General features: G+C 41.7%; 1 protein-coding gene across 1 annotated transcript in view; it reads left to right on the top strand.

Moving 5' to 3' along the window:
* The first annotated feature begins 1,201 nt into the window (after positions 1-1,201).
* myo3b (myosin IIIB) overlaps positions 1,202-25,520 on the top strand; it is a 58,905-nt gene continuing 34,586 nt past the window's right edge. The window contains exons 1-21 of the mRNA XM_053440246.1: positions 1,202-1,379; positions 3,291-3,425; positions 4,786-4,890; positions 5,135-5,234; positions 6,509-6,585; positions 7,262-7,407; positions 13,549-13,614; positions 16,003-16,158; positions 18,242-18,326; positions 18,420-18,536; positions 19,198-19,302; positions 19,452-19,535; positions 19,657-19,859; positions 19,936-20,034; positions 20,116-20,230; positions 20,325-20,451; positions 21,157-21,367; positions 22,157-22,304; positions 23,904-24,057; positions 24,211-24,299; positions 24,437-24,566. Of these exons, the coding sequence (XP_053296221.1) occupies positions 1,233-1,379; positions 3,291-3,425; positions 4,786-4,890; positions 5,135-5,234; positions 6,509-6,585; positions 7,262-7,407; positions 13,549-13,614; positions 16,003-16,158; positions 18,242-18,326; positions 18,420-18,536; positions 19,198-19,302; positions 19,452-19,535; positions 19,657-19,859; positions 19,936-20,034; positions 20,116-20,230; positions 20,325-20,451; positions 21,157-21,367; positions 22,157-22,304; positions 23,904-24,057; positions 24,211-24,299; positions 24,437-24,566 (2,599 nt within the window). The 5' untranslated portion in view covers positions 1,202-1,232. The remainder of the gene's footprint in view (positions 1,380-3,290; positions 3,426-4,785; positions 4,891-5,134; positions 5,235-6,508; positions 6,586-7,261; positions 7,408-13,548; positions 13,615-16,002; positions 16,159-18,241; positions 18,327-18,419; positions 18,537-19,197; positions 19,303-19,451; positions 19,536-19,656; positions 19,860-19,935; positions 20,035-20,115; positions 20,231-20,324; positions 20,452-21,156; positions 21,368-22,156; positions 22,305-23,903; positions 24,058-24,210; positions 24,300-24,436; positions 24,567-25,520) is intronic.

The raw sequence follows: 25,520 nt of genomic DNA, 5'->3' as shown, positions 1-25,520 counted from the left end.
TCCCCGGGAACAGTGGTAAATCCATCTAGTGTCAACCTGCGTGCACAACAATTCATGAATCTGTGCTTGCACCTCCTGAGGGTTCGACATCATCCAACGGCTTTTACATCAATCTGCAGCTCGAAAAAAAAAAAAACGACTTCTCCTTCCCCTCCTCAGGGTCGCACAACCTCTGTGATGCATAACATGTTTATGACAAGCGGCACACAAACATTACCCTCCATCATGTTTATCTGGAATACGTGTCATTTTCCCAAAATAGGATGCGTGTCGCCCCAACATGGCAACATCATCTCCTCGTCCATCATGCTAGTGGGCTTCGGCTGCTTCGGCAGTCAATGCTTTGCATCATTAGTCTCGCATGTTGTTTGCAGGCGCAGGAAAACATCACTTGCCTGATGATCGACGTCGGCCTCTTCTATCCGGTCGATCATCGGTCTTTATAACCGCGTCAAGGGCCGAGGACATTTTATAAAACACCTTTACGTTATAATCATTTTTCAAAACTGTTTGTGTGGAGGTGTGTTACCGGTTCACCGCTCATTCAGGACGCCACTTGTCAAGTTAATCTCCGACCAATCCAATTGCTCTCCAGGAGATTGCACTTCTTAGCGGGCGGTGACAAGGTCCCCGTGGAGAGGGCTAATTCAGTGCTGCTGTGAAATGCCACTTGTTGCCCGGCCTCTCGGAGGAAGCCCTTCCTGTTGCTACACAGTTGTTGTATTATGGTCACTGGAGACTCCTTAGGCGAGTTTTTTTCTCAACCCCGATGAGTCAGAAGAAAATAACCTTGGCCATGTGAGTAGAGTCTTGTTTCTCTCCACCTACAGCTTTGTCTCTGCTTTGATTTGTTCTGCTTTAAACCTGTTAAGTGTCTCCCCTGGCAGATGTAATCGCTTCACTGAGCTAAACGAGGAGGCCTTTTGGGAGCAAATGTACCTGTGTGCACTGTGGGCTGCCCACTGTTCATCCATTATAACTACCTGCCCCTCTGTATAACATTATGTGTTTCTCTGTCTTGAGGTGAGAGTGTTCAAGCCTGTGTGGCTCCTTCTTGTAGGACAGAGTGTTAGGAACTGGAAAGGGATTTACATACCTTTATAATCACAACAAAAGTATTCACAAGGAATTATTGTTGTCCTGGTGTGAGATTTGAAATTGTCACTGTTGATTCTAGATTGTGTTGATCTTCCAGCAGGTCGCTGTACGGCCTGTACCCCTACAGTTCCAGCATGATTGGCCTGGAGAGCCTGGGCGATCCGTCGGGTAACTGGGACATCGTGGAGACCATCGGGAAAGGCACATATGGCAAAGTCTACAGAGTGACCAACAAGAAGGATGGAAGTGAGGCAGCAGTGAAAGTTCTGGACCCAATCAATGTGAGTCGGAAAAAAGCTTTATTTACTTTGGGGAAAGTTTTATGCTACAATTTGTATACCTTGTACGACAGAATAATAACTTTAAACTGTTTGAACCATCCATAACTGTGATGGGGTAGGTACTGACACATGCTGATGATTTAGAAGGAGTCACAACGTAGTATTTATTGTTATAGTCTAAAGAAGTACTTTGCATTTAATATAATGTATCCGAGCATTCAGTAACTCAACCACACAGTAATTTAAAGCAACATTAGGCAAAGTTTTAACCTAAAAACAGCAGCTTTAAAAAGATTTTTTTATGATTCACTGACTTGGATTAGGAGGAATGTTTTCCCCTCTCATTCCCACTCCTCACTTTGAACGTCAGTTCCTCTTCTATTTTTAGTGAATGAGTATGATTTACTGTGAGAAGTGTGTAACTGACCGATAGTCGCAGTTTAAAATGCCAGAGTCAAAAGTAGTGCTGAACTGCAGATCAGTTAAAAGTTCTAAATAGAGTTTGGTGCATTTGTTAGAGCAGCAGCTCTCCTGGTTCAAAGAGCCGGGAATCATGGGTAATATCCACCGTTGAGCTGTGTTTCAGTTCAGTGAACACATCGATAGATTTGTTTTTCTCTCCATGAAAACAATAATATCATAATCGCTCAGACCCACAGCCCGACAGAATGTATCAGCATATGTGGCTGCAGAGGGCGCTGTGGCTCAGTAAAGTGACATAGGGTTGCTTTAAGGCCGTGGGTTCCTTGTTGTTCAGCAGAAGTTGCTTCTTACTGCAACATGACTTCAAGTGTCAAATCAACTAGATCTAGTCATTTGTGTATTTGCCTAAAAAAGCACAGAGTAAAACACATACCTCCACGTAGTCCTTCACATATATGTGTAGCTAATAGTCTAACACAATACATGTGCTTGTTTACGTCAGGATCCTTACACTACTTCCTGTGGATCAAATGTCCCTGTATCAACTTAAAATATACTTTAACTTGATGTGCAGTTGACTGTCTGGTAAATTAGATTATTCATTGATGTGACATGTGTGTATTGCTCCTCTCTGTAAGTTGCTGTTATCAGTATTGGAGAAGGAAGGAATGCCCACAAGCCTTTATTCTGACAACAAAAACTTATAATATTGTGACAGAAGCCCGAAAGAGGCAACGACTAAAATCTCTGTGTTTTTCCTTATAACTATGTAACTTGTCTCAGCATGCGAGCCACACAAACAGAGTAAGTTACTTTTTCCCTTCTCTCCATCTTGATGCAGTTGTTCTTGCTTCCGTGAAATACATCAATGTCTCCCCCTTTTCATTTATTTCCTGTCATGTTACGTCCAACACACCCTCACCACAAAGTGTAGCTCTTTCCGAGTGGCTGTGTCCTCCACTCGTTTGTCTGCGTGATAAGGACGCCGCAGACTCTGCATCTGCAGCGCATTGTGCTCGTGACACTCTGTCTCTGGAGGGGGCCTGTGCTTGTGTGAATGGAACAATCTCCATCCTGGCAGTGATATCCACCAGGAGGCTCCCCTGATGCCCATGAAGATGAAGCTGCCTCCTCCTCCATCCCTCTCCCTGATTAGACTGCTGACATTATCACTCAGACATCCAGGAAGAGGAATTCTGCCTCTCTGACTGTTGCTCTTCCGTCCCTTCAGAGATTTACTTTGATAGAAAAGTGCTTCCAGAAATAGATTAGCACCCAGTGCCTCCCGTTTCTACTGTGTCTGAGTTTACAACCCTTGCATTAGCTGTTCAATTGTCGTTATTCTGCAGCGTTTCGAAATCTAATGCAGCCTGAAATATTTCAATCTTATTACTGTTGTCACTGTAACGGTTTGTTTACATGTGTTTGCGTAGATCTCTTGCGATTGTACAATCCAATTCAGCTTGTCTTGTCTGTCGCTGTCTAAAGGATGTGGATGAGGAGATAGAGGCTGAATACAACATCTTGAGGTCCCTGTCCAACCACCCCAATGTGGTGAAGTTTTACGGCATGTTCTACAAGTCAGACGATCTGTCAGGCGGACAGCTGTGGCTGGTGCTGGAGGTGAGCTCACCCATTACGTCTTTCTCCTGCAGGTTCTGGATCACAGAGCACCCGCGTTTGGATCCGTAGCACTCTGCAGTATAGCATTTTGATGGATTTTTAAAATGTGTGTTGGTGCTAAAGTGGTAGGTTTACATTGTGGAAAATACACCCCCTCACATTTCCATTATTTGCGTTAAGCTAAATTAAATGATAGCTGGCTGTAACCTTACTCTTGACAAATATAAAATTCAATGCGATTCCACAAGAGTCGAATAATTTCTTTAAAGGTGTGCAGTGTAGTTTTGTCCACAAGTGACTCCTGGTGCCAGTATTTTCTGCCACATGTCTTATATCCGTTCAGCTCAAAGACTGTTATAAAGATAGACCAGCCTCCTCCATGTTAACGGATGGGACACGGACCAAACTAAATAGTCAAAGCAAACGTTAAATAAATTGTTCTCAAAGATGGTGTCTGACCTTTTAGGTAGTTCTTATCCCAGTGCAAATGTTTTGTAAGTTTGTGTTTAATTCGTTATTCCGTGTTAGCAGCTGAGACTGACTCGTGATTGGTCGAGCACATGTATCGACAGGTCATCGCTCCATCACTCATTCACTAATGTGCAGAGTCCGGCAGCAAATGTTCAAGATGGCGGAGTTAGTATCTGGGTCTTACTAGCTTCATTCTGGATAGTGGGAGGAAGAGTAGATGCGTTGTCCACCATTACATACCATCTATGGTTCAGCTAATCAAACCACTCTGGTTTGGTGTTCATCCTCTTAAATAGCTAGCTAGCTACGGCCATGAAAAATAATGAGAGAAAAACTGAGACAGCCTTTGATGAAATAGACCTGGCTGAGACATTTTTTAGAAACTCAGAATTGCATTGATAATGATATATTAACATGTTGTTAATTGCCCCAAGCAGCCATAGCTGAAAATCATGGTTTATGCTTTGTTTACTAGTTAGCAGTTTATGAAAAATTGGGCTACGCACAATACACGCAGTTTGTTTGAATGAAAAACTGAATAGAACGACAGTCATGTTGTGGCTTTTTTACAGGACCGCACATCGCACCTTTAGCTATTCTCACTTACCTCAAAATACAGTTGTTGTTTTTTTTACCCCAAAACATTTTTAAACTCAGAAAACGCGGAAGCTTGAGTTAAACCTTTTCTTTAAAGTAGTATTCCTCAGTTTGCAACGACAACTCATCTGTAGAATGTTGATGCCATCATGCTGCCAGTGTGATGCTGCATTGTGTGCATCTGTGGGTTTGTGTGTGTGTGTGTGGGGGGGCCAGCTCTGCCTATGAATCATAATCTCGAGTGTTGTGAAAGATGGACGAGTCACTGTGAGTTCCTCTGTCTCCCTCCCAGCTGTGCAATGGCGGCTCCGTCACAGAACTCATCAAAGGTCTGCTCATGCGAGGCCAGCGTCTGCAGGAGCCCGTTATCTCGTACATCTTATGCAGCTCCCTCTTGGTAAGACGGCCCGCTGCAGAGCTGCTGGTGCTGGGGAGGAGGCGGGATGCAAACATGCAAAGAACGTGCTGAGGATTTATTCCCAGCGTGTGAAGTGTGGCAGGTGGTAATGGATGTCTCTTCTCCTTAACCGCTCCTTCCACTACTCAACTTTGGATTCATCATGTTCAGATTTTCACTAATGACAAATTGTGATTGAGATTCATGCTGAGCACTTTGTGTTTTCTGGCCCTCTCGTTTATAGGGTCTCCAGCATTTGCACAACAACCGGATTATCCACCGTGACGTCAAAGGGAACAACATCCTCCTGACGAACGAGGGGGGAGTCAAACTGGTCGACTTTGGTAATTTGAAAATGGCAATTAAACCACATTATGGATTGTTGGAAAGAATGAAATTTATCAACGCCTGGGTATTGCCTCTCAGATTTATCTTTGTCTCTGTGGTGGATTGTGAGCTTATCTTTTTGTATTTGACTGATCTGTGGGAAGTGTCAGCAGCACGGGAGAGGAACACAAGCACAGGACTAATCGTTTAAAGTGCTTCACGCATTCCAGTCCTTCGCTCAGCACTACATCTCTTTATGAGTTTGGTCGACACATGGAGCATAATTCACTACATCTACAAACATCCAGTTCAATTCCAGGATGAACTGATTTGAATTTGGTTACAAAACGAAAAGGTTACTCTGACCTCAGAGCAGGATTCTGGTCATAAATCAAGAATTCACATGACAAAATTTAAGACAAATATCTAAAAGGATAAAATTATCCTTACTAGAATCTAGAATGTCACTCAGTGGAGCACATACCTCTGTCAGTGCCTCATAAACATCAGACCCCTAAACATGATTGATATTTTTGTTTTTTAAGATCCATGAATGAATCCCTGGGTATCAGTCTTATCTTAAACTTAAAGAAACTAAAAATAGGATCCTGGATTTGTCCCTTATCTGGATCCACAGCTAAATTTAATGAGTTCTTCATTGACCACATCTTTCCACCAGGTTTTGTAGTAATACATCCTGTAGTTTTTGCACAATCCTACTAACAGACCAACAAAGGCAGATGAAAACATATCAAACTTCAACTTCATGATGTTTTCTAAAAAAACTATATGACCATTCTTCAGAGTCATACCTTTGGAGCAGAAGGGGAGATTAGGATCATTTTTCTTAACTGCTTGGTGGAGGCACACGACCCCGTGAGGTGGTTATTCCAGTTATTCCACGGACTGTGGCCTGGACCCAAGGCTATTATTGCTCATTTAAATTGCATTATTTGATCCTTTGCATATTAAAAGAAAACTGTTATGGCAAATGACTTTGAGTCACCCCCAGGCAAGTTTATGTCCTCTGTGTAGCGGAGACGAAGTGGACCCATGCTGATAAAAATCTGTCCCACATAATTTGAAATGATTATAGCCCATTATTATTACTGCTCGGCAGGTTGCCATAGTAAATTAGACGCCAGGATTTATTGATTAATTCGAACGCTTAGTCTCTGCTATAAATTCTATTTTTATTCACAGTAATTTCACATTGATAGAAATACTTAATATCTAAATCTGGATTATCATTAGACTTGATTTAATGTTAATTTATTTTATTTTTGTCCAGGTGTTTCAGCTCAACTGACCAGTGCACGGCTGCGGAGGAACACTTCAGTGGGCACTCCGTTCTGGATGGCTCCTGAGGTCAGAGTCTATACTCAACGCAAACGCTCCTCTCTGGTAATGCAGCAGTGAAATAGCCACAGTGTCTCGGAGCTTAATGGAACAAAGTCTGTTCTCATGTGATACAAAGAGAGGAAAGAGAGAGGGAGGAGAGCCTGGGTTATTTCCCTGTGGCTCTCCCCTGTGTCATTGTGTATTCCCCTCCATGGGCACAGCTCTCGAGGTCGCCTCAAGGTTAATAGCCCGGGAGTCTGTGGCCCCTCGGCTGACTCTGTGGCAGGAATGAGGTGCGGTGATTGGGTCGGCGGGGAGAGGCACCTCATGGGCAATTAGAATAAACTCGGCTTTAGAACGTAGTGTCTGTCATAATTATCGACTGTGGAGGGAGAAGCTCATACCAGACCCAGTGAACTGACCCATCTCTCGGTGTTTTAAATAGTCCATAAATATAGATGCATGTAACTCTGCCAGATTCTTGTCTTACAGTAGGAGAGAAGAAGAGACATTCAGATTTATGAGCCTTTCTTTAAACGATCAGGTGGCCTCTCTAAGGCTGTGTTATTAAAGTGCTTTATTGACATACCAAATGTTTTGGTAAAATCTGCTAATGTCACCTTACTGGCACATTTCCGAACGTGCTTTGATGAAAACCTGTATATTTGGACTCGGTGACGGTGAATATGAAATGTGTTGCCAGGTCATAGCCTGTGAACAGCAGTATGATTACTCCTACGACGCCCGCTGTGACGTGTGGTCCCTCGGCATCACCGCCATCGAGCTGGCAGACGGAGACCCCCCCCTGGCTGAGATGCATCCAGTCAAAGCCCTCTTCAAGATCCCACGGTGAGTCCACCAGGGGGCGCTCCTGCCACACAGCTGCAGGCAGCCCACACAAGGACACACACATACAGTTCCATCTCTTTCAGTAAGAGGAGGACAATGACAAACTGAATTTGACTGCAAAGGTGATAAAGGGGTAAACGACATTAGCTTTTTTCAAATTGACATTTATTTTTTATTTCCTTGAAATTGGAACTGGATCTCTGTGGTTTCATCCGTGGTTTTTGTTGCTATTTCATCTTTATATTTTTCCATTATTTCTTACATGAAAGGAAGCATCTGCTGAATAATCAGTGTTTAAAAATATTTATCATAAAAAAAAATGCTGTAGAATATTGTCTTGCTGTATTGCTTTAAATCAATTCAGTGATTAATCTGTAGAAATATTCCCTGCTGGAGACGTGGTGTGTGCGTGTGATAATCATTTGAGAGCTTAGTGGCTGCACGCGGTTGACCTTTTGTTATCAGCACAATCGCGCAATTATCTCTCAGTTAGGTGGAGATATGCCCTTCTGATTGCAATTTGCATTGTTGATGAGCTCCATTCACACTGAGATGAGGCTGTCATCTCCTCCCCGTCACAATGTTATCTCCTCCCTGCCAAGCCAGGGGAGGAACGCGGGGCGGCTCGTGGGACAGGAGTTATGGGAGCCGGTGCAGTATTTCATCAGCACCCCAGTTTAACCAGAATTCAGGATGATTACAGGGAAAGGGGATGGTGAGAAGCAGGATGCAGAGGGATGAGTTTTTCTCAGGGATGCACGTAACAACATTTATTTGGGTGGGGAGAGATATTGTAGCTTAGAGATTGTAACCCTAAGTAACCTGGATCTGGATGAGTGGTTTCTGTCAGGCATGTTTCCTTATCGGCAGACATAATAGGAGGGGACATATGCGTTTGCCCTTGTCAATGTCCAATCCTGTTTCATTACTGCAGATCTGTTAGTGTCTTTGACTTTGGGGATAACTAGGATGTTAACAGAATCAGACGTATATCTCTGGCTGACATTTCTCCATCTCTGTCCCACTCAAAATAGATATTCTGCCCTCTTGTGTGTGAATCGGGACCTTTTAAAAGGCTCTTCAGTGGCGGTGTAAATCACAGGGAATGTGTTGAACCATGAAATGATTCTGTTAACATGTCGTTTATCTCAAATATATTTTCTCATCACCGCGGCTTGGCAGACCAGACCACAGGAAAACGTGCCGTAAATTATGACTCCTGTCTGAATTACTACCTAAGTATGGAAATGCGTCTCACCTTTGGGTCTTTAGTGGCAGCGACAGTGATTCACGATTGAATCAAAGAGATTCATCTTCACCAGGTTTTGATGATCGCAAAGTTCGACATTTAGATTTTTTTATTTAATACGTCACAAACCATTGCCAGGGGAGCCTTGTCTGAAGTATTGTCCTTGGGTAGCATATGCTATTTGAAATCCATATAAGCACTAAAACATGCAATAAGCATTTTCATTATTCAGATATTTTACAGTTGCATGTTTCCAGGCTAAAGGTTTCACTGGCATGTTGTTAATCTTGTGCGTATCATCCACCTTATCCTTCCTCTTCTTCTGAAACAGACTGAGACAGTAAAATACTCCCATACCTGCAGGTAGTGTTATTCATCTTCCTTATATGTTCTCGTATTGTGTAGTCAGCCCTCTGTAGTGCGACTACTTCCTTATTGTCTGCTACACAAAAGAGAAAGTCAGTCTGTCTTGTCAGGCCTCAGATTTCATTTTTCCTGGCGAGGACAATATCAACATACAGAGTGACTGAAGCAGCAGCAGCAGCAGCAGCAGAGAACCATTATGTCCCAGATTTGGATGTGCAAGTGGAATCATGCACGGGTGGAAAGGCTTCTTGTCCCAGCAGCTATAAATGATAAGAGCAGCTCTGAGATCTGTCAGAGGGGACGCTGATGAGCTCCATGAATTAGGGTCACCTTGGTGCGTGGTCTGTTTGTGCTTCAGAAATATCCGATGCCTGATGAGTTGTGACACACTGTCCACCTAGGCATGCGTTTAAACCTCAGGTAGATCATTCTAGTCTTTTTGGTGTTGTAACTTCGGTTCTCTTGATGAATCAAAGGTTTTTTTTCCACTCTTTGTTGTGATCAAAATTAATTGAAGGTGTTACAGCGTGTTCGACAGGTATGCGATGTCCATGGTGACCATGAATGGAGGTAATGGAGCGTGTCAGAGGGCAAAGTTGTAAAATCATCAACTGCAAAATTAATTACAGACACTCAAGACAAAAGGGGGCGTGCGATACTTAATATGTGCGAAGGTTAATTGCTTGAACCGATGTTCTTTACTCGGCACGGCCCCGGAGTGTCCAATGTAACGTTAAACCAAAGTGTGTGTAAAATGCGCTGTAAAGGTTAGAGGCGATTGGCAAAGACACCCAAGGTTGCATTTATCGGCTAGATCGCCCGCAGATACCGGCCACATATTTAATGGCAGTCGTATCTGTCAGAGCGGAGGCAGAGAACGGGTGAGGGAGGAGTAAATGATGGCGTGTCAGAGGAAACAGAGGCTAATCACATCAAATCATGAGGCTCAGGGAGAGGAACCCAGACCTGGTGAGGGACAGGGATATCAATGTTGTTTCACTCATGATCACAACTGTAAAAACTCAAGGTGGCGGTAGAGGGAAAAGACTGAAAAGTCATGAGGATTCATCCTCCGGGGACCATGAATATCTGTCCAGAGTTTTGTGCAGATCCATTTTGTGGGTAATGTAGGTAATTCATGTTGTGACTTTAAATGCACCACAGGAGAGGTATTCACCAAAGGTCTTAGAGTTCATTACTTTGATACTAACATCATCCACAATTAGGTTTTTGTCCAAATAGTTCTTGAAATATGTCTTGATCAAATTTGTGATCTGACCGATCAACTTACCTACCATGGCTCCATGAAGTCCTGACGTTAGATTAACCCGAGTATCCTGGATCCGTCGAGGAAAGTAAAAGTCTTTTTACCGTTGTTAGTGAGCAGGATTACGCTAAATCTACTTAACCAATATCTATGAAATCAAATTTTGTGGAAGGATGAGGCATAAAACCTATAACATTTTCTACGGATCAAGGATTTTCTTTAACTTTCTTAAACATCGTGAGAGCATTTTTCAACATTGTCGTTGATTTCTCAGAAAATAATTCATGGATCTTGATGAATAAAATTCCCTAATTTAGGGGACTGATGTTCATGAGTGTGTGCAATTTGGTGCAGATCCACATACAAATCCAGATCTAATGAATTGGAATGTGGTTTCATACTGGGACTGTTGGGATTTGATGGAGGTTTGCGCTCGACTGAGTTCCATTCTAGTACATTTGGATGATTTCGATGTCTGTCACAGTTGAGTGTCAGAAGTACGCTCATTTGGAAACTGTGGGAGCCCTGCAAACGTTTAGCTCATCAAATCCCTCATAACTGTAAAAACCAGACACTATCTAAAATAACGGAATTGATTTTGCACATTTTATGTGTAAAATAAGTGTCTTTGAATAAAGGTATGAAACCACATCATCGTCATCATCAGACTCTGATCCAGTCCTGACCCATGTCCAGAGGTTTCTGGCTGGTTGGATGATTTTAACATTTACTGTATCATCTCCTTCTTTGATGCACTTATTTTACTGCTATGTGCAGTGTTCGGAGAGCTGCTGCATTTCGGTGATGTGTCCGCCACAGACATGATAAATGTGGCAGCAGTTCTCCGTGCTCATGCATGTGTGCTCGAAGAAGTGCCAGTGCTCCGGCTCAGGTGATGGATGAGTTGAGATTTTAAGCGGGGGGTCTATTCACTGGATAGGTCTTCATTTTGGGCCCTCACTACCTTGTCTAAAGGCCACGGTGTTTCTGCTTTCAGAAACCAATGCCCTCTACAGTAAGTCAAAGAAATGCATGAATCCTGTAAGTGAATTCAAGCGTATACTCTTTATTCTCCTCAAATTCTATCAGAATCAATTCTGCATCAGCAAGGTTATGCAAGGCAGCTTTAAGATAGTTTTACAGCAAATGTAGATTTATCTTTGTGCCACTTTTACATTTGCGAGAACACCTCAGTATTGGTGCCTGTTCTTTTGAAACATTAATCACCTTCAGAGTTTTCATGATTTCCATTCTAGATGATGTAAACCGTGGATATGTGATACAGAAACAGATCATTTCCGATTTGTATTGGCGTTTATAATAATTGTACAGTTTTAAAGTTTAAATTTACAGCACAGAGAGCTTTAGGGAAAGATTTTAAGTAGAGCCTAACTGATTTATTGGTTGGCCTATAAATTGGTAATTTCACGGATATTAACAAGGTTTTTATTTCACAGAATTGCATTTCATACAATGCAGAAAAGATTTGCATTTATATTTATACTTTACTTATATTATCTTTAAGTTCTATATATTTGATTATATTGGTGTTTCTTGTATTTATAGATATTAACAATATAGTTTATGGATAAACTGTAAGATATCAAGGTTCAATCATAAAACTTCATCATAAGGGTTTGATATCATCATCTTTGGAATGATGCCAATTTTCTACCTCTGCCAAGTAGGTTGTTCTCATTTTGTAGATTTGTTTTTGTTTGTTTGTTTGTTCGTTAATAGGATTACTCAGAATAAATCCACCGATTTCCATCAAATTTTTATGGAGAGGTGGGGCATGACCAATTTTGATGTAGATCTAGATCAGGTCTGCATTGGATTTCTTTAACGTTGTGAGATCGGGCGGAAATAATTATGTGTGGATCTTGATGAAAACCTTCAGACATATTTCGGGGGTTGGTCAGTTTCACAAGGGGACCCCGGCAGAGGTGTGCAGTAATCCACATCAGTCTGGCTCTAAAGACTTGATCACAAAGTATCAAAGACAAATGTACATTTCAAACTGGAGAATTGCTTGAGTGAAAAACTGGAATATTCAAACATCATATGGAAAGCAGAATTATAAATCCAGCTGCATGGGGCTGATTTTTGTCTTCCTTCATGGCTTAGTAACAGGCGTCAAACGCTTTTGACACCTCTGTGATTTTTTTTTTTTTTGCCTCAATCCACTGTGAGGAACGTCTGACAGTACGAGCGCTGCCTGGACCTAGATTGGAATAAGCCATTTGTGTTTACAATATGAGCCAGCCCTCTCACAAATGGTGGAAGGGGGGGGGGGGGGGGGATGCCTGAATTTGCTAAGCACAATGAGCACAGTTGACGGTGTTATCAGCCGTGCTGCTATATTGACTCTGTAATGTATAAGCAGTGTGGTACAACATCAAGGCGAGAACGTGTCTTCAGGCTCATATTAGAGGTTGCATTGAAGCAGTCAGTCAGAGGCTTTGATCTGCACTTTGGAAAGGATTGGCTGCCTGAATCCTTATCAAAGACTCCACCAACTTAGTGCTGCGTAACATGACAGACTCCGTGCCCCAACATCCTCCCATCCCTTTTCAAAGAGATGGAAAACAGACGTTGAATATATCGTAGTGGTTTTATGTGTAGCGTAGCGTCTCACTCTGGTTTGTTTGTGAAGGAGTTTCAAATGTTTTAAATCCGAACTCATGTTGTGTTTGATGGATTGACGGCTCTGTGGACCAACATGCGTGAGCTAATTAAAGCGGTTAATAAATATCTTCGCCGGGCGTGTCACTGTTTCCCTGACAGTGATAAAAGGTTCAGCCTCCAGCTGTCAGCTCCCCGTGCAGATGACTGTACTCAGGCCCGTCCAGCCTTGGCTCCTCATACAGACCTGCCTCCTGTCATCCTGTGCACTTGAAAAGCGTTAGCCTCATTATGGATGGCCTCCGTAAATGCTGCTGACAGAGGTATAACTAGCTCCCATAACTTTTGGCTCCCAACGGCAGATGCTTGCTGCCAGACAGTGGAGGAGCTGTTATCATTTGTCACTTTTTTCTGTGGCTGCCAGAGACCTGGAGCCCGACCAGCTCCTCCTCAGACCAGCGGCTCTCACAGGAGTCTCCACGGGCCCTCTCCGCCTGCTGCTGATCGTTGGTCAGCAGAACTCAGGAGACAAGTCTTTAATTTGCAGCACTGATGGTGTCGTTTATACGCTTCTGATGAATTCAGTTTTTCACACACTGTGCTGACTTTTTCATGTTGTGGTTTTTTGTTTCAGAAATCCCTCCCCAACTTTACGAAATCCAGAACAGTGGTGCAGGAGTTTCTGTCATTTCATCGGACAGTAAGTCTCCTCTAACTTCGTTAAGTTGTCAGCCTTCGTCCTCTCTCTGTCTTCAGACTTTAGTCTTAAGAAAAAAGCCGTTACTTCCCAAGCCTCTCTTAAAGCCTTTCAAAAGACAAGTGAATACCCATAGGCCTTTGTCTCACCTGGCGCCTTATAGTTGAAACCCTGCATTTTAATTGTCTTTTAATGCATGCAGTTATTGTTTATTACTCCATTTATGGTGTTATTTTATTCATGTGAAGCACTTTGTGACTTTGCTCTGGGAAAAGTGCTATACTAAATAAACTTTACTTATCTAATTACACACTAAAACTGTCGTGAAAACACACAGTTAATGGAGAAACGTAATGTTCCGAAAAGACTGTTTTACCCTTTCTGAAGAACTGAGGCAGAATGTTAATTCTTTATATATTGATATGTATAAATGGATGGAAGGATTTTAATAATTTAATAATTATTATTATTATCAAGAGTTCTCTTAGTAATTATTATATTAGGGTAAGATGTGTGTGGGGGCATAGATACACACACACAGAAACACAAACACACACAAACACACACGCATATATATATATATTTATATAGGAATAGACAGGAGGAACATTTTACATTTGTATTAACAGCTACATGTTTTAAATAAAACATTTACTTTAACTAGTGCCCCTACCTGTTAATATGCATCTGCAAAAATGAATAAAGAATAACCCATATTATTTTATAAAGAATTTCTTCAGTATATAATCATAGAACATACATTTGTAAAAGAAGCCTGAGCAGGGATAGCCTAACAGTAGCTATCGTATGTTATCAGCAGGCGGGAAGGTGCATGTAAACATGGACGGAATCGAAATTGATATTTTATAGCCAGATTTTATCAACCCTCTTGTCTTTCTGTTCATTGACTTTCATTTGTGTAAATCTGCCACAGAGGAACAAACTAATTCACCTGAGTTATCAGCTCCATCTGTGGCCCAGATAACTTCTCGATGCCTCCACTGTGCAAAGCTAATAATGTCGGGGGGGGGGGGGGGGGGCTGTAATGGCTGCTCACAATATACAGCCGTAATATCTGCTATGCAGAGGTGTGTGAGCCTCCGCCATAATGAGAAAATAGAATTCAATTTGCCCGGCAAGAATTATTTGTCAGTGTGTAACACATGCTGAAGTGAAAGGGGAGCAATTGAGAAAAAACAAACAGACCCTCTGCCTCGTCACTAAAGATATTGATTAATCAAAACAGCGTCAAGGCATATTACCTCCTAAACCAGCCAACACACATTTAAGTGATACTGGTTTTTACACATCTAAAGTGTCATTGCAATGGTTTTCATTGGATACTGTGTGAGTTGCAGCTCTAATCTGGGTTAATGGATTGTTTGATATCATATCAGAATTAATCTCCCCAAACAAAGCCCAGCAGAGTTCAATGTGAGGAGGCTGGACAATGTTATCAAGGTTTGCAGGCTGTTTCTGAAGCCTTTTCAGACCTGTCAGGTCTGCATGTGTGTGTTGGGAGAAGTGGAAAGGTGGGGGGGGGGGGGTCCAGGATAATAAATCCATCACCGGTGTCTGCACATTTGCAGGCAAAGGGCCGACTCCGGTGACAAAGTGGCCCGCCTTGCAGCATCCCGGCAGCACAGCCCTGCTAATAGCAGCAACCTCTGCTTAATGTCCTGGTGCTAATGAATTCATGGAATTAACTTCCAGAGCCGAACAAACTGATAAAAGAAACAGAATTTGAGTGTAGATTAGGTGCTCGTAATTAGATTGGTATTTTTCTCCTATCTTCCCTCCGCCTGCAGTTGTTGGTGTTGTAGCTCTTTGCACACACACAGTCACATGCTTCAGGTCTTTAGCTGAACAAATGAACAGTGCACATGTGGAATATTGATACTGATGCTTTCTTGAGCTCAGGTGAGGATTTCAGGCTGTATAACTTCCGTTTTAATACGGACGGGTTGCTCTGGGTTTTCAGTGCTCGCTGTTGTCCCAGTCAATATTTTGAGAGGCTTTGCAGCAAAGACAAACTGATGCTGAGGTGTTGCCGCCGGCCAGTATCACTAAGTGACATCACCTATTGGCAAACACTGCACATCACAGATAGGACTTACCGCTTTGCCCCAGCAGGGCTTGTTTGGACTCGGGGCCATGGTGACAGTGACCATGTGTTACTGGAAGAGAGAGAGAACGACAGATTAGTGACCCAGACTTTAAAACACTTGCTCCCTGCTGGCGTGACCATCAGCCCGAGCTGACCCAGACAAATCAGCTTTCTAAAATGTTCAGGTGACTCCGCACTTAGCTGTGTGTTTTGTGACGTGTGACGCTGACTGACAGTAAGTGTGGAGGTGAAGTAACGGTGTGTTGTTTTTTGTGTGTTTCAAGGTGCCTGATAAAGGATTTCGAGGCACGTCCATCTGTGACCCACCTCCTGGAGCATCCCTTCATCAAGCAGGCCCACGGCAAAGAGCTGGCTCTCCGGCAGCAGTTGGCTTCTCTCATCCAGGAGCAGCAAGAGTTGGGCTGCAAAACCAAAACCAAGTAAGTTATTTTGAGATGTAATTTGGAATAGAAAATGGCTCTTTGAAGAACAGTGGCGATGCTTATTTTCCTCACTTGTGTGCCGTCATCTCTGCTGCTGCAGATAGCCACTGACTCAGTGTTGGTGTTTTCTTTGTCCAGTAGGGGGCAGGGTCTCATCTTCTTACACTCGAGCATAGAGACGATGATGATGAGCGCCAGTAATGGACATTACAGTATGTGATTAAAGAGAAGTTAGGGGAGTGTGACTAATTCAGAAGCAGTGATTGTGCTGACTAACCTTAGATTAATAAATGCTATTTAGGCCAGTGGATGAGAAAAACTGTGTGATGGGGACAAGTCTTTGATTCCAAGCACTTTCCCACCAGTCTGATTAAACCAGTGATAGAGTAAATGGATTACTTTCTCTGGGTTAATTTACTCCTGAAAATGAATTACTCCTCTATTTGCTGTTTTTTAATTAGCTATATATGTTTTTCCTTAGTTATAGATGGATGGATAGTTTATTGTCAAACAGGATATGATGACTCTCATGTCAGTGAATGACAGCACAGAACGCCTCCTGTTATTTCCTGGAGAAATATACTGACGTTGGCAATGTTTAATCTTCATTATGAAGGAGTTTGCTGAACCTGCCCTTGACTGAGAGTCTTGATGTTGTGCCAGCTCTGTTTACTCCCGCGAGTGTGCAGAGTCGCTGCCTGAGCCTGATCCCGAATTCCTGTCCACAGTGAAAGTGGATAATGGGATTAGGAGCTTGTAGGGCGAGAACTGGGCTCGCCTGGTTTAGTCTCTCATGCCACAGATCAGCGCACAATGACTTCAGATAAGAATAAAGACATAGGGAACTTAAAAGTGGCTGCCGTAGGTGGAATAGTGTGATTCACTTCAAAGCAGGAGAGAGGGAGGTAGAGGCCACAGGTCCCAAGTCCTTCTCCAAAGGGACATGATGATGACAGTCACTTCATCGGGAGCAGATGTTGAGTAATTCCATTATATTCAGAATACAGGATGAATACAAAGGCAGAGGAGGAAACAGTTCATGACCTGAAGCATGAATATCTTTATTTATATACTGTGATTGATTATTTATTGTAATAGAATATAGATACATCTTGTGATTTCGATTTTTATTTAATGTTTTGGAGATCGAGAAGTAACCAAAAGGATTTTCATCAATTTTAGAAAAAGGTGGTGTTATTCTGTATTTTTCTTATTGACTGCAAATCCAATAAAAAAGTAAAAAACTATTTTGACAACATGTTTGTGCTACTCGATGACACTTATCCATCCATCCATCCATTTATCCTCTCATCCATCCATCCATTCCTCCTCACATCCATCCTTCCATTCTCTCATCCTCTCATCCATCCATCCATCCATTACCTATACCACTTGTCACCACTGCCCTGTGTGACACTCAGCATCAATTTAGGATACTTAAAAAAAAAAAACTGATTAGTATACATACATATATACATATATAGTTTGTTTTTAATAAACACACATCAACAATACGCAATAGCATATTTGTTGGGGACTTTTTTTTTTAAACCATGGATAAATACATAACTGTGTGAAGTTTAAACTTAGCCTTGTAAAAGTATATTTTCAACCCATTGTAACTTCATCAAGTGGTCAATTACACACCACTGAATAAAAACACATTACAATTTTTGATTTGGCTTCATGGAAAATACAGGGTGGTAGAATCGATTCATAGACAGGGTTGGTTGTGGACAGTACATTACTATGTGCTGCGCATACACAACATGTATACAGGCACATAAAGCCCTCACAGACTATTTCTCTCACACTCTCCCCTGGGGTTTGCTGCAGCCCCACAGAACCAGCTGGTGGTTGACCTCTGCCCCCTGGGGCTCGTTGGATAGTGATCGGTCAAAACACAGATGAAGTGCAATCACAGCCTCTGATAGTTGGAGATGTGTCCCCTGGGATCAGGCTTTAAGGGCTTCACACAAACAAGGGAAGAGACTGGGTCTCACATCCAGCCAGTCAAACCACCACCTCTCATCTGGTGGTTACTTTACTGAGGCATTATCATGTCCTTGGCTTCTTACAGGCACGAGCGGATCAATACTCGTAAAACCCTCATAATAGAGAGCTGCCCCGATGATGATCTGGTAAACCTGGAGTTCTTAGATGAGGTAAGATTTAACATGTTTATCTCATCGTGCATTGATCGGCCCAAGGTATAATGTTCCTGATGCAATGTATTTTCTTCTTCTTCTTGTGTGCAGGAGACAATCATCAGCCATCTCCAAAAGAGGTTTGATGAGCTGCAGGTGTACACCTACGTTGGTGACATCCTCATCGCTCTCAACCCTTTCCAGAATCTCAGCATCTACTCTCCCCAGGTTGGCTTTCGACCAATCACACAAATGTTCCCAGCGGTTTCTCATGGAAATTATGATTGATTCATTGCCATTGGTCCTATTGTAGTGGGCGTACATAATATACTATGACTGATATACTATAATATACTGATATGAGTGTGTCTGTGGCATGTTTGTCAAGAGGTCATTCTGAACTATCAGTCAACTGATTTAATTCGTTTTGTGTAGTTTCAGTAAATTAGAGGTCTAAGGAAGAATAAATCAAATTAAAAAAATTACCTTTTTAATAGTGTAGCTGATTGTTGGATGTGTACTATAAACAATGTGAAAATCTGGCCTTGAATCAGACTTTAAAAACACTTCTTTCAATAAAAACATTGTGTAATTGACCATTTTTAAGTTTCTTTTTAAAAACCTAATTGTAATTTCCCACATTTTTGTCTCTTGTTACATTCCTCATCTTCGTTTTGGGAGATTTTCCTATCACAAGAAAACATCATCTGTAAACTGAAAATTGTGTTTGACAGAGAAACACAAACATGTTAATGTGTGAGTGTATAGATTATGTGTAAAAATTACTTTTAACAGATATTTTCATGTTAATATGTTTTTTTTGGGGGGGAATTATTTAGAAGTCAAAAGCATATTGTATATTACTATGTATCCATGTGTATTTCCTCAGTTCTCTAAGCTGTATCATGGTGTGAAGCGGGCCAACAACCCTCCACACATCTTTGCCACTGCAGATGCAGCGTACCAAGGCATGGTGTCGTTCTGCAAAGACCAGGTATTCTGTAGAAATATAGGGATGATGAAGATGAAAACTTTAAAGAAGACTATTGAAAGCAATATATAATACGTTTTTCTTGGTTAAATAGTGTGTTTTCTGTACTGTAAATATTTTTGTCACCCCATTTGTATTCTCTTTTTTTTTAGTGCATCATAATCAGTGGGGAGAGTGGTGCTGGAAAAACAGAGAGCGCTCATTTAATTGTTCAACATCTGACCTTCTTGGGAAAGGTACAGCAGTGGGGTCATTCTGTTGTGGTTAAATCTGACATTGTTTCTGTTGAATACAGCATAAACCTCATCAACCAATCACATCACAGCTTTCATTAAAGAAATGTGTTTTTGTTTCCAGGCGAACAATCGGACGCTGCGTGAAAAGATATTACAGGTGAACCCCCTGGTGGAGGCCTTTGGAAATGCCTGCACAGCCATCAATGACAACTCCAGTCGCTTTGGGAAGTACCTGGAGATGAAGTTCACGCCGACGGGAGCCGTGATCGGAGCCAAGATATCCGAGTATCTGCTGGAGAAGTCGAGGGTCATCAAACAGGCCATGTGTGTACCGCGCAGCCTCCATCTTGTTGGATTTGCACACGTCATATTTCTGACAACTCTGTTTCCTTTCCTCCAGGTGGGAGAAAAACTTCCACATATTTTATTACATATACGCCGGACTTTACCACCAAGACAAGCTGAAAACCTACAGGCTTCCGGACAAGACACCTCCCAGGTAGGTGCTGCAACTTCTCTCATTGAAATCCTGTTGTCTTTCACTTCCCATCGTGGAAACTAACATTATATGCTTCTGCAGGTACATAGACAACCAGCACTGCAAAGTCATGCAAGACATCGTGTCGAGCAAACTGTACACGGAGCAGTTTGACGCAATCCAGGAGTGCTTCCGGAACATTGGTTTTACCGAAGAGGTGGTTAAATATTCAACTAAATGCTCTACACTGCTTTCATCTGTGGATCCATTTGGTTCTATGTAAATTAATGTGTTGTTCTTTTGTTCTTTAGGAAGTCAACTCTGTCTACAGAATTCTCTCAGCCATTTTGAACACAGGCAATATTGAATTTGCAGCCATCACGTCCCAACACCAGACTGATAAGAGCGAAGTACCAAACTCAGAGGCCTTAGAGAACGGTGAGTTGTTACGTAATAACCTTCTTTTCAACATGGGACCAAAGAGTTTTAATGGTCTCCCCAGAGAGGACAGAGACTTTTATGTGATTTAGGTGAGATTAAAAGAGAGAGTCTATTTTTCATGCTTTACTCGTGTGATGTTTTATGGAATCTGTCCTAACATATTTTCTGGTTTTAATGATTTTATGCTTTAAGAATCAAACCTTTTAGTGGTGGATTTTATCTGCAGCGCGTGGGAGAGGAGGAATGAAAGACACATGTTTAAAAGTCGGGGTTATATTGTGTTATATTGTGTAATAGTTTACGCTCTTTTGTGATACATGATTCATTATTGATTGGGAGTCTGTGTGGGCTTGGCAATTTTACACACAAAACACAAAACCAAACAATGGTTCATCTCAGCTTTTAACATCTTTTTAATTAAAGGAAACAACTTTTTGAGTGCAGGTAAAACCATAATGCATCTAAAAGCACAGAATCACTTTCCACTTACATCTCTCTACTAAAAGGAGTTCTGAGTCGAGCTTCACTGAACCTTGAATAAACAGATAATCAGCTCTTTGGGTCGCTGCCACAGGTCTTTACTTACTGTGGCACAATTACTGGTGATCACTTTAACAGTTTCAGGAAGAAAGCTGCAACCAAATGTAAAGACGCAAACAAGATCTTCATTATCAAACAAATGTTCTGATCCCTCTTTCCTAGCTGCGTCTCTCCTGAGCATCGGCCCTGAGGAGCTCCAGGAGGCGCTGACCTCTCAGTGCGTGGTCACCAGAGGTGAGACCATCATCCGCACCAACACTGTGGACAAAGCCACGGACGTGCGAGACGCCATGTCCAAGGCCTTGTACGGACGCCTCTTCAGCTGGATAGTGAACCGCATCAACTCCTTGCTGCAGCCTGACATGAATATCTGGTGAGTTGTGCTCCGGTGATGAGCATCAGTGCGGACGTCCACCACTACTCTCTTGTCTTCGTCTTTGTCTCCAACGATCAGGCGGCCTCTCGGCAAAGCTCCGATGACCTTTATGGAAGTCTGCAGAGGTAGATGCAAACCTGCAGAGGAGAATATCAATGGGCAAGCAAAAGGAGAGCAGAAAAAAGTTTCGATAAATTTTTGATACTGAGTTGCGTGCAGAGAAAATAATGTTGGGATGATTAAAAAGACATCAGAGAGACTGCAAAGGGGCTGTTCATTGATCCAAAAGAATTCCTTCATAAATATGGGCGTCTACTGTCAAGGACTCATCTCTGAGATGTACAAAAGCTCAGAGTTCCTGTCTGCATTCCACTCATCTTTGCCATTTCCTTATTGCCATTAATAACCCGGTCGCCCGGGCTAAAGGTGACCTCTACATACAGTGGTTAATGACGGATCGTGGAAAGCAGCAGCTCCGAGCTCCGAATATAAAATACCCAGTGTTAAGTCTTCATGCTGTGTTGTAGAAATGTATTGTTTGTGCCGACGATGAAAATAACTGGATGTTTAATCAATAGAGACAGAAATCACAAACATTTAAGAAGCTCAGACTATTTTTAAAGCCGATGTTTATCATTTCCCATCCATCCTGACCAGACTCTTTATTTGGGTTGAACTCGGATTATCATTAAAGTTTAATCAATTAATATGGCTGCTGGGGATGTGCTCGTTCCGTGACATAGAAGAATTGAAGTTTGCTTGTCCCCGTTTTTTCCCTCTTTGAAGTGCGGCGGAGAGTGGCATGAACGTGGGAATCCTGGACATCTTCGGATTCGAAAATTTCAAAAAGAACTCGTTTGAACAACTGTGCATCAACATCGCAAACGAGCAGATCCAGTTTTACTTCAACCAGCACATATTTGCCCTGGAACAGGTCAGTTCTACACACACAGGGAGGTTATTCGTGGTATGTAAAACACCTCTGAAAGATTCAATGAAAGTGACAAACAGGAACAACAACACACTGTTCTGGAAATCAGTGATTATATTATTATGTGTGTTTTTATATATCAGGGAGGAGATACTCTGAACAGGAACATTTCTCTCTGAGCCAGGCTGTGATGTGTAAAGGATTGTTTGTACTTTTGTGCACCACCAGATTACTCTCTTAATTGATTTAATGAAGTTGTTTACCCTGAAGTGCGAGAAGTCTTTATTTTCCTTGATGGAAATGAAAAGCCATTAATCAAGAGGGGTTTTACCATAATGCCTTTTAGTCTATGTTAACTGCAACGCTCTTCCTAAAGGGAAAAGAAGGAGAGGTAATTTTATTTATATCCTAGAATTGCACTCAATAAAGCACAAACCTCCACCGAGGTTCAGCAGCTCCCTTAAGAAACCAGATTTCAATTCAGTCGATCCGTGTGCTATTAAGAACAATGAACACCTCCAAACATACTTTTGACATTTATTTAACTGTCTTTGTAAATATTTTCTTAATTGTTTATGTTGAATATATATGAATGGTAACACAAATACGTTAGCAGGCGACTCAAAAATCTGGATCAAAGATTCCTGGATGTACTTTTTGATCCGGATTCGCACCAAAGGTTTTTGTGTTTTTCCCTGACGCATATTGCATCCATCCACTAAATTTCATAATAATCCATCCAATAATTTGTGCGTAGTCTTGTTTACAAACAAACTAACCTCCTTGGCTAAGGATATAACTCCATTGCGTGCAAACAAACCGAGCTGTACCTAAAAATACATACAGAAACAAATGATAAGAAAAATAACCCAAGAAATAGAAACAAAATCATTTACTGAGGCGGGATTTCACTTAGCATGAGAACTGCTCATTAATGATCCTTTTCCAGCCCTCTGCAGGACTGGAACTGTTATTAGAAGCAACTTTTGCCCTTTTACACATTAAATAAAGCTTCAAGCAGCTTCACATTCCTGGAAAAGTTGCTTTTATACAAAGAAGTGCCAGCTGCCCCTGACGCTCAGTGGAAAAGCACTTTTACTTAGTTTGGGTATCAAAAAAATCTGTGGCTCTTGCTGTGCACACAAACTGATTATTCAGTGTTGATGACTTAAACATGAGGACGGTTTAGATCCAATGGTTCCACTTGATTTGTAAAATATATTTAACCAACTTTTTGATCTGAAATTAAATAGATGCAATAATATGATAGGACTGTGGGTTATTTGCAAATTGAAATAAATTATGAATAAGTAAGTGACTCTATTTGTTAGTTCAGAGCTGTTCTGTTTTATGCATTCAGTAAAGACTCTATTATGCTGTAAACTTCAGCCATAGACACATACACAGACACACACACACACACACACACACACACAGACACACACACACACACACGCTGCTGCTGTTTGGTTTTGTTGATGAGAAACTTTTCTCTCTTTTTTTCACCAAACATGCAGAAATCATATTTAGCCCAGATTGTTTAATTGGGTCATTTATAGAAATCATTAGCTAGATTGTTCTACATTTGCTGGTTCTAATTAGATGGAGTACCAGAGTGAGGGAGTGGATGCCAGCCTGGTGGTGTACGAGGACAACCGGCCCATTCTGGACATGTTCCTGCAGAAGCCCATGGGTCTGTTGTCCCTGCTGGATGAGGAGAGCCGCTTCCCTCAGGCCACGGACCAGACCCTAGTGGGTGAGACTGGAATTACACCTGACGGATGCGCACACGTTTCCACGAACAAAAATTCTGAATGGAATGAGAGGTCAGAGGTCAAAATAGTTTCATCAATTATCAGTGTAGTTCATTGCTATGTGTTGGTGTTTCTTTTTCTTTTCTTACTTGCAGATAAATTTGACGACAATCTTCGCTGCAAGTATTTCTGGATACCGAAACGTGTAGAGCTTTGTTTTGGAATCCAACATTATGCTGGAAAGGTATCAAACGAACGTTCGGATCAATGCAACAAACAATCTACTGACTTGATTCCTGCCATGACAGAAGTATAGATTTAATTGTGTATTAACAATACTTGCTAATGTATCTATGTGTGTTGTGTGTGCCCTGTTTACAGGTGATGTACAATGTGAATGGATTTTTGGAGAAGAACAGAGACACTCTTCCTGCAGACATTGTTGTGGTGCTGAGAACATCAGAGGACAAACTTCTGCAGCAGCTCTTTTCCAGCCCCTTGACTAAAATAGGTAGGCATCAATAACATTAATACATATACATATATAGCACGTATACACAAACATATGCACATACATAGGCCTATACACGTATACATATACTCATACACATGCACATGCATGTACATATATAAACATACTAAAAATATAAACGTATACATACATATATACAAATAGATATGTGCACATATACACATGCATACACATACAGTAAACATATACTGTACATACACATAAACATATACATGTACATACATATACATTCTCATACACATACATATACACCTACACTATACACATACAAATAAATATACAGATACATCAATACAAATACATGCACATACATACCTATAAACATACATATACACATAAATATATAGATACAAATACACATATACATAACATACTCATTTACATAGCAGTTTAGAACATATCAAGCCCTGCCGCTAACAGGAGCATTATTCTCCCGCTTACCACAATAGAAATGGAAATGGAAACTTTTCTTTGTTAACAATGCCGGGCTCTGACTGTATTACTCACTGAATTGTGCTGGTGTCTCCTGCTCCCACGAACGTTCAGGTAAGTGGGTTTCGTAAAGACGCGGCTCCCAGGCACCTCCGGGTCCCCCTTCATTTCAAGCCTCTGTGTGCCGCGCTTGGATAAATCTGCAGTCTCCATTATCTCTTGAGAGGCTCAGCTCTCTGCACGGCGCTCTGTTTTTATTTTCACTAAGCTGTCCCTCTTGGTTTCCGAGTGCTGAATGCTATCTACAGATTGTGGGTGCCGTAGGATATTTTTATGATAAGGTTTCTAAATACCCGGGGGATGAAGAAACAGTATTTAGAGAACACAAAAGCAACTCTCCCCACCTCTTTTCTGTTAGTTAAATGAAGGTGCTAATGTGCTCGTCATTAGCCGCAGCCGAGGCCTCCTGGTCACTTGACTTAGCCAAAATGCTAATAGATG

Source organism: Pleuronectes platessa, chromosome 14, assembly GCF_947347685.1.
Source record: "Pleuronectes platessa chromosome 14, fPlePla1.1, whole genome shotgun sequence".
Classification (NCBI taxonomy): domain Eukaryota; kingdom Metazoa; phylum Chordata; class Actinopteri; order Pleuronectiformes; family Pleuronectidae; genus Pleuronectes; species Pleuronectes platessa.
This window is presented reverse-complemented; position numbering and strand designations above follow the sequence as displayed.